Source organism: Gymnoscopelus microlampas (genome assembly GCF_963454915.1).
Source record: "Gymnoscopelus microlampas genome assembly, chromosome: 9".
Classification (NCBI taxonomy): domain Eukaryota; kingdom Metazoa; phylum Chordata; class Actinopteri; order Myctophiformes; family Myctophidae; genus Gymnoscopelus; species Gymnoscopelus microlampas.
In genome coordinates, this window is record NC_139946.1 from 39,058,678 (window position 1) to 39,070,998 (window position 12,321).

The 12,321-nt window shown below is 44.0% G+C and overlaps 1 protein-coding gene across 3 annotated transcripts in view; it reads left to right on the top strand.

The window, feature by feature from the left end:
• tle2b (TLE family member 2, transcriptional corepressor b) overlaps positions 1–12,321 on the top strand; it is a 112,510-nt gene that overhangs the window by 15,130 nt on the left and 85,059 nt on the right. For all 3 annotated transcript variants that reach the window (XM_084067574.1, XM_084067573.1, XM_084067572.1), the window contains 2 exons: positions 4,042–4,139; positions 7,586–7,649. In XM_084067574.1, coding sequence (XP_083923700.1) covers positions 4,042–4,139; positions 7,586–7,649 — 162 coding nt within the window. The remainder of the gene's footprint in view (positions 1–4,041; positions 4,140–7,585; positions 7,650–12,321) is intronic.

Sequence of the window (12,321 nt, forward strand, 5' to 3'; positions counted from 1 at the left end):
GACTGGAGTATTTCCAATTTGCAATATTTTTATTTCTATTCCAATACATCTCAGAGGCAAATATTATACTTTTACTCCACCTCAATTATTTGAAAACTTTAGTTACTACTAGTTACTTTGTGGATTTTAATTATTATGACAAAACATACATAAACCGCTTCAGCCCCATTTAAACTTTGGCTTTTTGAAAATGTACTTGGTATTGTACAGTATGGTCAAGTTGGACATGAGTTAATAGCGTCACAATCATTTTTAACCACTTAGCTTTGGCTATTCAAAAACATCAGGCACGGCACCGCGCTATGAGCTTGTAGATCTGCTATTTTTGGAAAAACCTTGAAAAAGTGTTGCATATCTTTGAATTTTTTTTTTTTTTTTTAAGCGAAAATGAACTGATATCTTTGCTTCTGGGGGTCCCTGGCACAAAACATTTTCAAATGGGGGTCCACGGCCGAATGTTTATCAATTTAGGGGTCCTTGGCATGATAAAGGTTGAAAACCACTGCCCTAAATCCATCCTAAACCCGCCCAAAAAGCATCAATAACCGCTAATAACCGCAAAAAAAATCGCGCTGCGCGCGCGTGCACGTTTGGCGGTAGTGGTACTTGGAATGACAGATAAAATCTGAGGTGGTACTTGTTGTAAAAAGGTTGAGAACCACTGCACTAGACTATTTTGACTACTGCATAGCCGGCATGCCTCTCTGTCTGTTCTCTCTCTCTCTCTCTCTCTCTCTCCCTTTCTCTCTCTCTCTCTCTCTCTGTCTCTCAGCCCGCCCCATACACCCTCAGTTTCAGATAAATGGCTGGCTATCTCTCTCAGTCAGCAGCCGTGCCCCTCTTTCATCATCCGTCCTGTCGTTCTCTCATTCCTCTGTGAGAGTGTCAGACCGGTCTATCTCTCCCTCTGTCCCTCCGTCTCTCCATCCCTGCCGTCCTCTGTGCGTGTGTCAGAGGAGGATCCGTCTCCTGCCCTCCCTTCATTCACTCCCTTTTGTGTGTGTGTGCGTGTGTGCGTGTGTGTGTGTGCGTGTGCGTGTGTATGTGTGTACTTGTTAGCTCCCATGCAGTTCTGCCTGTGTACACTTGACTGTCGATGTGTGCCTGCTTCTGTGTGTGTGTGTGTGTGTGTGTGTGTGTGTGTGTGTGTGTGTGTGTGTCCCCGTGTGCGTACGTGTGTATGTTTGCGTGTACATGTGCGTGCGTGTTTGTGTGTGTGAGTGAGTGAGAGATCACTATCTACTCCCGCCCCACCCCTCCCCCACTGTGTGTGCAGTGTGAATCAAGGTCAGTGGGGATCTGTTGGCAGACAGAACCACCCCCCCCTCCCACCCTCCACAACCCCCCAGGGTTGTGTGTTCTGTGCCCATCCAGCCATCTAGATGGGGGCCCCCGCGTTTCGTCTCGGCTTAGCTCAGCCCCTGCCTGGCTCGCCGGCTTAATTACTGGAGAGCCCACCACGTGTCTGACCTCCACCGTTAGACTAATTGAAATCTAATTGAATTGTGCTTGTCTGGACTAATGAAGGCCCTCTACTGAAACCGACAATCTTTTAGCCATAGCCGCGGGCCAATGGCAGTGTAACGATGGCAACTGAATGAATGGATGCCTTGATGATGGATGGATGGACGGATGGGTTGATTGGATGGATGGGTTGATTGGGTGGATGGATGGGTTGATTGGATGGATGGGTTGATTGGACGAATGGGTTGATTGGGTGGATGGATGAATCAGAAATTGGGCTTTAAAAAAACATGCCAAACTTGTTTGGATGGATATATATGAAATAAAAAAGGCCCTCCTTCAACCCAACATAGTGTAGTGTTATAAATAAAATCCATCATTATTAGTTGGGTTGTTTTCATTTTATTCATACAGCACATGCTGGACAGTTGTCATAAAACCCTACAAGATTAGTTAGTTCTGCTTTCCTGGTAGGTCTCAATGTCAACCTCATGTACAAAAGGACCTTAAGGACCTGTGTTGTGGTTATTTTTTTTGTTAAAGTTATGTTATCTTTGCATTTTAATGCATTTTTAAAGCAGTGATTGATTTGGAAGGTCTAGGACCTAGACCTTCCAAAAGACTCTAGGTGAAAACAGTAGCAGGAGAGACTGATTTACAAACGAACTTCATATCCATGACTTATTAACCACGCTGTTATGGTTGGCCAGTGTTGACGCGGTTATTCTGGTCAGTTTGTTAATGTTTTAAAAATGATGGACAAAATGTCCATATAAATAGTCTAAAAATAAAGTAATCACCTGGAAAATGGTCTGTTTATGTACTTTCAGAAGACAGTGACATGTATTGACACCGGTATGATCCTTTAAAATATGGTATATTGACCACCAACCCTGACCACAGATTAACTTTGCATAAATATCCCTTTTGGAAAATCCCACGGCTCAGTCATGTTTATCCTGGCTGTGCTTGAAGTTCACTGAACGGTAGGGTTGCAATAGTTAATCTTTCGAGCACTGCATTCATGATGTGTGGCATATTGTGCAAAACGGCCACCCCCACAAACTGTGGAAGGCTATCATAGCCAATCGGAATGGAATATGAGAAATGTGACAGATACGTCTTGATCACATGACTACAGAGATAATGTATACCAATGTTCGTGCGGTTTGGACAAAATCTGTAGTAGTAGTAACAAAAAATGTGTTTTGCAAGAATCGGCCTCCTGGTGGCGCTGTAACAGGCCAATTTGAAATATTTGGGGCAGTGGTTCTGCTCTGACCTCCAGGGAGTGTGTGCACACAGTTTCATGCCGATCGGTCCAACGGTTCCGGAGATTAGCTATTCACAGACGCACACGCACACACGCGCATGTAACGATTCACTCAACTCACGATACGATTCGAATCACGATGCTAGGTTCACGATACGATTTTTTAAGATTTCTTAAACACAAATTTATTTTCCAGACAAATGACCAAAAAATCTTACACAAATCCAGTATTTTCTTCTCTTTTACTTTTTACAATACTGTGTTTTCTCTTATCCTCTTTTCAATACAGTAGCAAATGACTGAAAACTCGTCAATTCTCTTACAAAGATCCTGTCTTTTCTTTCTTTTTTTTACCCGCCCTCTGCTTTTTGCATCGCGATACATTTTTTATTAAATCGATTTAAATTGTCAGCAGTTTGAATAGTTTTAATCGCTTTACGATAAATCGTTACATGCCTACTTCTACGGTCTTCTAAAAACAGGATGGTTAGGGGCGATGGTGGCGTTAGAAGGGGTTTGAGGTGCCGGACGCCCCCAGGGAGCTGCTGGTCTTGTTGTTGTCTGTCTCTCTTTTAGCTTTTAGCAGGTGAGAGACGGCACCGTTTTAACGGCTGTGATTTCCCCGATAAGTTATTCATTTGACGTTTCCTTCCCTTCTTCAGCGCTCTGTAGGCTGGAATACATTAGTAGTATCCTGGCAGAGGGGCGAAGATGCTAATGTGAGGAGAGAGAGAGAGAGAGAGAGAGAGTGAGAGAGGGACAGGGAGGGAGAGGAAGAAAGGAGAGGGGCAGGTGGGGGTAGAGAGGCAGAGTCATTAGGAAAAGAGAAGTGTGCGCGTGTGTGTGAGTGTGAGTGTGTGCGTGTGTGTGTGTGTGACTGTGTGTGTGTGTGTGTGACTGTGTGTGTGTGTGTGTGTGAGAGAGAGGACAAGGCTTTATGATGTGTGTGGGAAGGGGAAGTGACCTTCCTTCTCACTTTCATCTTGGCTTTTTTCTCCCTTTCGCTCTCTGACACACATGCACTTACTTGTGCACGTGCGCACGCATGCACGGCGCACAGCCACAGTGCGAGGGCGAGTACACTCAAAGGCAGAGTGCATAAAGACACACACACACACACACACACACACACACACACACACACACACACACACACACACACACACACACACACACACACACACACACACACACACACACACACACACATACGCGCACACACACACGCACACACACACACACACACCCTGCACTACTCCTTCCCTCCCTCCATCTCACTCTTTCATTTCTCTCTCGCTCTGCAGGTCCCCTTGCAGCCTGGCCAGTCTTTCAAGTTCACAGTCCTGGAGACTCTGGACCGCATCAAGGAGGAGTTCCAGTTTCTCCAGGCTCAGTACCACAGGTACATGCACACGCACACACACACGCATACACGCACACACAGTACGCACACGCACGCACAAACACAGTGGTGGAAAAAGTGCTCACATGTTTTACTTAAGTAAAAGTATCAATACTGCAATGTAGAAGTACTCTGTTACAAGTAAAAGCCCGGAATTCCAAATTCACAAAATTCACAATTGTGTGAATTCAAAATTCACACTACTAAAATGTTTGAAAATAGCAGATCAACAAGCTCACAACGCGTCGCATCGCGACGCGTTGTGAGCTTGTAGATCGGCTATTTTGAAATGGCCTAGGTATAAAGTAGAGCTAAAGTGGTTAATGTATGTTTTATATCTGAAAATCTGTAAAAGTTTTCAAATAATTGTAGTGGAGTAATTGTACAATATTTGCTTCTGAGGTGTAGTGGAGTAGAAGTAAAAGTATTGGAAATTGGAAATACTCAAGTAAAGTACAAATACCTCAAAATTGTACTTAAGTACAGTACTTAAGTAAATGTGCTTGGTTACTTTCCACCACTGCGCGCGCACACACACACACACACACACACACACACACACACACACACACACACACACACACACACACACACACACACACACACACACACACACACACACAAAAATAAGGCTGTATGTCTTACTTTTTTAGACAACTGAGATCATCCGACTGCAGCTGTACTCGGAAAATAAATGGCTTTTATTTGTGCGTATTTCATCCAGCCTTCATTAGGCTCAGCCATAGCAGAGTTCCATCTGTCACAGGTTGTGCATGCAGTACTGTAGCTGCTGCAGAGGTCGTGCTAACCATAACCTGCAGAGGTCGTAATAACCATAGCTCACAACTTGTAAGATATGCTGTTGAATTACTTTTGAATACAAAAATACAAATAAAATGTGTTGCCCCAAGCAGGGACACCGGGGCTAGTGTGGTCAACATACATTTTGTATAGAACATTTAACCCATTAAGACCTGGGACGCATCTGTGTCATTTTTTATTATTTTAAAGCGAACATTTTAACTCAAATCTTTGCTTTTGGGGGTCCCTGGAACAACATATTTTGAGATGGGCGTCGGCGGCCAAATACATGTCATTTTGGGGGTCCTTGACATGAAAAAGTTTGAGAACCACTGACATAGCAACATCAGTTTTTTCAAAAAACTGATAGGATTTAGAAGACATTTTGTAGAATCGGAACCTCAGGCCTCAATGGGTTAATTCTGTCTGACCAGAAGCAGGGATAAAACATATCTCTACCGGCGATAAAAATAAATGACTGGGGGTTTCTGATCCGGTCGGAGCGGAAATATCTTCATGCCATCAGGCGGCCGGAACACACTACCGATACCTCCGGCGCCGTGCACCTCCAAAATGATTCCCCTTGTTTAAAATGTGTTGAGTTTGGTGTAATCGTTTCGTTTCTTTTGGTATAAATATGCGTTTGGTACGTCCATCTTTTATTCTAACTTGTTTCGCGACTAGCGAGACTAAACTAATTGATTCGTATTATGTGGGGAACAAATACAAATGCGACGGCCAACCCGGAACACACCACCGGAACACGATTCTTTAATTTTTTCCTTTTTCTTTGTTTGGAACGAATACCAGGCTTTCGGCGGCGGTGGAAAGCCTGGTGACGCGAGGTTGTGGGGGGGGGGGGGGGGGGGGGTATCAAATGCAGAAGCATGGATTTTCCTCCCAGCCCCCCCAGCAAATGGAACCCTGGTGCCAACGACCATCGTATCTGAAACACTACAGAAAAAACACGTCATATTTCTTCTGTAGCCATGGTCAGTGATGGTCATCTCATAACACAGCTGACCAGCAGTGACCTTGTGGCTGAGAGAATTATGGGCTGAATGGTTATGACAAGGACTCCACACATCACTGGGCAAGGCTGCTGGTGGAACGCATACAGACACTACAGTCAAATCCTCAGTGTTAGCAATCCGGGAACGCATCTACAAAATGTCTTCTAAATCATCACAGGTTTCTGAAAAACGGATGTTGCTATATCAGTGGTGCTCAAACTTTTTTCATAATTGTCAAGGACCCCCACAATGATATGTATTTGGCCAACTACCCCCCCTATCTCAAAATATTTAGTTCCAGGGACCCCCTCAGAAGCAAAGAATTGAGTTAAAAATGTTCGCTTTAAACATATATATATTCAAAGATTTGCAAAAAAAAGCAAGATTTGCAAAAAATAGCAAATCTACAGTACAAGCTCATAGCGCGGCACTCGGTATGAGCACAAACAAGTGCGCTTGTGCACACATCATCAACACACATGCCACACACGCACACATGAAGTGAATACGACATGCATGCATGCTCATCCACCCATCGTGGTGAAAACTGTTGTGAATGAGATGGGTTTGATCACAACATATCACAGCTGTGATGATGGTGATATAAATTAGTTGAATCTCATAATGGTAACTGTTACTAGATGTGATTCCACATCATACACATCATCTGTCCAATTTCTGTCGAGTCTCTGCAGATAATAAGCAGCAGGCTTTGTGGCGGCGACAGTGTTCGTATCCACACATTTCCTACACCAGGGATGGGCATTCTGGGCAACCAACTCGTTTTGATCTACCAGGTGATAGGGCTGTGAATCTTCTGCCTTCATTCACAATCACAATTCGATTCGATTCCGATTCTTGGGGGTCACGATTCAGATTTTTCCCGATTTTTTCAAAACAAATGATTCTCGTTTCAAAAACGTTTTTTTTTTCGATTAAAAAACGATTCTCGATTAAAAAACTATTTTTTTTTCGATTCAAAACGATTCTCCATTCAAAATCGATTTTATCCCCGATTCAGCCCAGAAAGATTTTTTCTTGATAAACGCGATCCGTATTCGAATTGTTTTTTTCCCCACACCCCTACCAGGTGATCAGATTGGGCTATTGAGGGGATCAATTGAATTGATCAAAAACAATCATTATTGTTTGATATGCATGCATGAAACCTTTTTTCCCGGATGGTCAGAATTGATCTTACCTTCATTATTCTTATTAAATTATTGATTTATTCTATGTTGCATTATTCTAATTGGTAGCCTACAATAATACGTAAAAGCGATGGTGGTTTTCACTGTCTGGCACAGGGTGTTCACGCCAGCACTTGGAAATCGGCCAAGTGATGTACCTGAAAAGGTTGCCAACCCCTGCCCTAAACCATGTTGAAACTCATGTGATCGGATTGAACGCTCATCTGACCAGAATCCATCAGCGTACCACCTGTGCCAATAATCAATTACAGCACAAAGCATGGAATCTGTCGTTGCTGCTCAATTTGTCTGATATACCACCATTTTCCAATACTTGGATCTACGTAGTGCACATCTAGTTTCTGCGCAAGTACAGCATATCGAGAGAGAGAGAGATAAGAGTGTGTGTGTATTTACTGTACATCCTTTTGTTTTCATGTAGCCTAAAGCTGGAGTGCGAGAAGCTGGCCAGTGAGAAGACAGAGATGCAGAGACATTACATCATGGTGAGTCGATGGTCACAACACAATGTTCCCGTACAACTTGCTCCAGACGCTGCAAAATGCGAAAATTAGTGTTCATTTCATGTTGAAAGTGTCAAAATGGACCCATAAAAGGGTCCATTCTTACACCCCGAAAACTCAACACTCAACTCACCTGAATGCACAATTTCACTATCTGTGTCTGTTTGTCAAACGCCGGTCCCAGAACTCCGGTGGAAAGAATGAAACGGGTCCTTTATCCCGGCTATATAGTCAGGGGAGTTGTATCAGCATTGCAGACAGGTTATAGATTGACATTATTTAGAGTGCGCACGTCATTCAGCAGAAATGTCTGTTCCAGCTCTTTCTCCCAGTTTCTCAATTTTGCTCTCTTCGTTCTCTCTCTCTCTTTATTTCTCTCACGCTCCGTTTCACTCGCTCTCACCATATCTGTTTCTCGCTCGCTCTCTCTCTTTCTCTCTCTCTCTCTCTCTCTCTCTCTCTCTCTCTCGCTATCTCCTTCCTTGCTAGATAACGCACCGTGTTGCTCTGTGTCTAACACTATCTCCCTCGGTTTCTCTCTCCTTTTCTCCTTCTCCCTCTATCTCTATTGCTCTCTTTCTCTCTTATCTCTTTCTCTCTCCTTCTCTATCACCCTGTCTTTGTCCCGCTCCTCTGTCTCTGTCTCTCTCTCTCACTCTCTCTCTATCTGTCTGTCTGTCTGTCTCTCTCTCACGCTAACAGTCTGAGCTCCCTTGTGTCTGTTCGTCTGTGTGACTAAAGGCTCACATGTACCGTAAGCCTTCGTCTGTGGTACAAACACACAACGGAGCCGACCAGAATACGATATGAAACCATCTGCTAAGCAGCTCGCGTTTCATAAACCTGGGGGGGCAGGACAGATCAGGACTGTAAGCTAGATAGACTCTCTCTCTCACACATCTCTCTCTCTCTCACACACACACACACACACACACACACACACACACACACACACACACACACACACACACACACACACACACACACACACACACACACACACACACACACGCCACTGACTGTCATAAGAAGCAGGCAGACAGACAGGCCGGGAAGTGGAGAGAGAGAGAGAGAGAGGGAAGGATAGAGAGGGCATACAAAAAGACTGGCAGGAAGGTAAGTGGCATTCTGACAGGCGCACAAGTAAGCAAGCACACAAACGCACAAGAACGCACACACACACACACACACACACACACACACACACACACACACACACACACACACACACACACACACACACACACACACACACACACACACACACTCCGCTGTGATGTCTCAGGAAGCCCACGCCTACACTAATCTGAGACGCTCCCCGTCTCTATAGGTGTGGTTTCACAGCATCACTTTGTGGAACAAACGAACGGAGCTCAAGACAAACATCCACCTCCTGCTGCTGTACAGCAGACCCACAACACAAGTCCCCACTGTCTCAGCCCGTACAATAGTACTGTAGCGTGGGAGGGGAACTCACAATTCCCCCGTCTCTCTCTCTCTTGCTCTCTCTCTCTCTCTCTCTCTCTCTCTCTCTCTCTCTCTCTCCTCTCTCTCTCTCTCTCTCTCTCTCTCTCTCTCTCTCTCTCTCTCTCTCTCTCTCTCTCTCTCTCTCTCTCTCTCTCTCTCTCTCTCTCTCTGCTGACCGGGGAGATCGGGGCGGCATTTGATCAAGCCTCATGCATATTAAATGTCACGGCCTTTCTGACCGTTGCACTGCAGGCCCCCCCCAAGACAGCACAACAAGAGCCTAAAGTCCAACAGGCATGCATTGGTTCAGGTCCCTGTGGTTGTGAGTGGGCTGTTAAGGTCAGGGAGCTATGGGGTCCAGTGTCTGCATCTGTTTAATACTGTAGGTTACGGTGGCTGTGGTTAGCACTGTAGGCTACTATGTGTTTATACTGTGGCTCACTGCGGTCTAGTGTGCAGCGCGGCACAGTGCTGCTTCATGGGCAGCTCTATGTAAGAGCAGAGAGAGAGAGAGTGAGAAAGAAAATGAGAGAAAAGGAGGGGGGCTCAAAGGGAAAGATAACTGGGGAGAGAGACACAGAGCGAGAGAGAGATAGAGAGAGGCTCAGAAGGGCAGGGGGAAAAAAAGAAGCAGAGGGAGGGAAGGAGTGATACAAAGGGAGGGAGAGATACAGAGAATGAAAGGGAAGGAGAGTGATAAAAGCGGGAGAGAGATGTAAAGGGTAGAACAGAGGGAGAGAGAGAGAGAGAGAGAAATGAAATCACTGAAAAAAGAGAATGTGCGAGTGAGAAGAAAGGAACAGGACATGTGACATGTAGAGCGCGCGCGCGAGAGAGAGAGAGAGAGAGAGAGAGAGAGAGAGAGCGATGCCGAGAGAGTTTGAACTGCAGAGACGGAGAGGGGGAAAAGAGAGAGAGAGAGAGAGAGAGAGGGAGGGAGGGAGAGAGGCTGCATGCACAGACACGTAAATAATGTGAAGCAACAACGACTCGGTGCGCCCACAGTGGAGATAACCTAGAAGGCTATATTTAGCTTGTTAGGCCTGTCATCCACACTTAGGCTTGTTTCCACAGGCAGGGGCCCTACTCACTACACCACAACACTCACTTTTATTATGCATTATTCTTAACCACTTAAGCCCTATATACGTCGTCATAATGACAAATGGCAAAGATAACCGATCTATAAGCGCCATGTTGTGAGCTTGTACAGCGGCTACTTTTGCTTTTGCTAACGGCTATATATTTTTTAATTTTTGTTACCCAAAATAGGGACACCAGCGTACTGGATGGGGGCAACAGCGTATGATTTGTATGTTAATTTAACTCAGAGAGGGTAGAAATTGACCCATTTCCACGCTGTCAGAGTCAAATGAACTCTGATGTGTGAGCACCCTCCAGGTAATGAGCTTCTGAAATTGCTGGGCGGAGAGCAGAGCAGAGCGGCCATGGGTCATGTGTTATGGTGGGAGATGGGGAATGGGGTTACCCAGTTTTTGCTGCCACTGGGATTTTCACTGGCATCAGATTTGCTGCGTACATACATACAGTGTATACCATTGGTTCTCAAAGTGGGGTCCGGGTTCCTTGAGGGAGTTCCAGGGGGTCCCCAGCTAAATGATAGATTAGTCACCAAATGGACCCTTATGGGTCTGTAACTCTGAGAGTGTACAAATGGAACCAAATGGACCCTAACGGTTCCATTTGTACACTCTCAGAGTTAAATTGACATAGATTTTACAATATAAATTGCGGCCCAAGTGATAGAAATGCCATTACATGGGGGTCTGTAGCCCTAATGCATGTCAAACTTGGGGGTCCTTGAAATTAAAATGGTTGAGAATCACTGCTAGAGCCGTAAAAAAATGGGGGTCCCTGGCATATCTTTTGAAATCGGGGTCCGCGGGCTAATAAGTGTCAATTTGGGGGTCCTTGACATGAAAACGTTTGAGAACCACTGGTATATACACTGTTTTTTATTCTTGTAGCCTATCTCTGTCTGTATCGGTCCTGCGTACACCTGAATTTCACCCCCCAAAAAAAAGAAAAAAGAATTCCCGCACACACTGATCTCTCACTCAGTGAGATAACGTTCACAATGTTTATTAAAAAACACTTCAACGTTTCGGAGTGTGTTGTTTTCAACAGATCTAGTCAACTCTACAGAGTAAAATCAATAATTAACACTCTTGAGAGATGATGTTGTTGATGTTGATGTTTGTTGGTCTGAGAGTGAGCAACCAGAAGGAGGTTGTTGATATAGTCATAGTGCGTTCGTTCGTACATCATATACTGTAATGCTGACTTTGTGTGTTGATTTCGTCGACTAAAACTATGACGAAAAATGTTCGTCGACTACCTTTTTTCACTGACGGAAACAAAATAAAAACTAAGTGAAAACTAAGCTATGATGACTAAGACTAGATATATTGACAATTTAGTCAACAAATAAAAACTAGACTATGATATATCAGTTTATGAACAGTCAGAGTAGATGCTGTAGTAATATAGCCATTTTCATCTTTAGAATAATAAATAAATAAAAAATTCTACAAGCTCATTAGTCGTTAGCACATTGTGCGCTTGTAGATCGGTATAAAGTATAAAGTATAAAGTAGGGCATTCAAATGAAAACTAAAAAAGATGACATTTCTGCCCGACAGTGACAATATACAGTGCGTGTAAATATATCTTTTTTCTCCTCAGTTGAACCCCAGTGTATGAAGTATCAGCATAGTACTACAAACTAGGCCACATCAGAGTCTGAGGGTACTGAGTGCTGTAGTGTTTTGTACACCAATTCTCTATCATTGTAGGTTAGGTGCAGGGTTTGATTTGTAGAAAGAAAAACGAAAATATCTTAAGCACTTAAGCCCCTGTATAATTACTTCTTTATACAACAATCCGATCTACAAGCTCGCATGTGACGCGATGAGCTTGTAAAACTACTAAAACTACTATGCTAATTACCCTCCCCTCCCACTTTTTAAATTCTGCAATAATTTGCCCCAAAAATAGGGATGTGGTTAATGTGATTAACATTCATGTTTAAATACATTGTTAAATTGTCATATTATCAAACATACAGTAAATATCAAATATGTCAGGGCAGTCTATGTATTTAATTAAGTCTGACTAGAGGCAGGGATAAAACGTATCCTCACTGGTGATAAAATGAATGACCCAT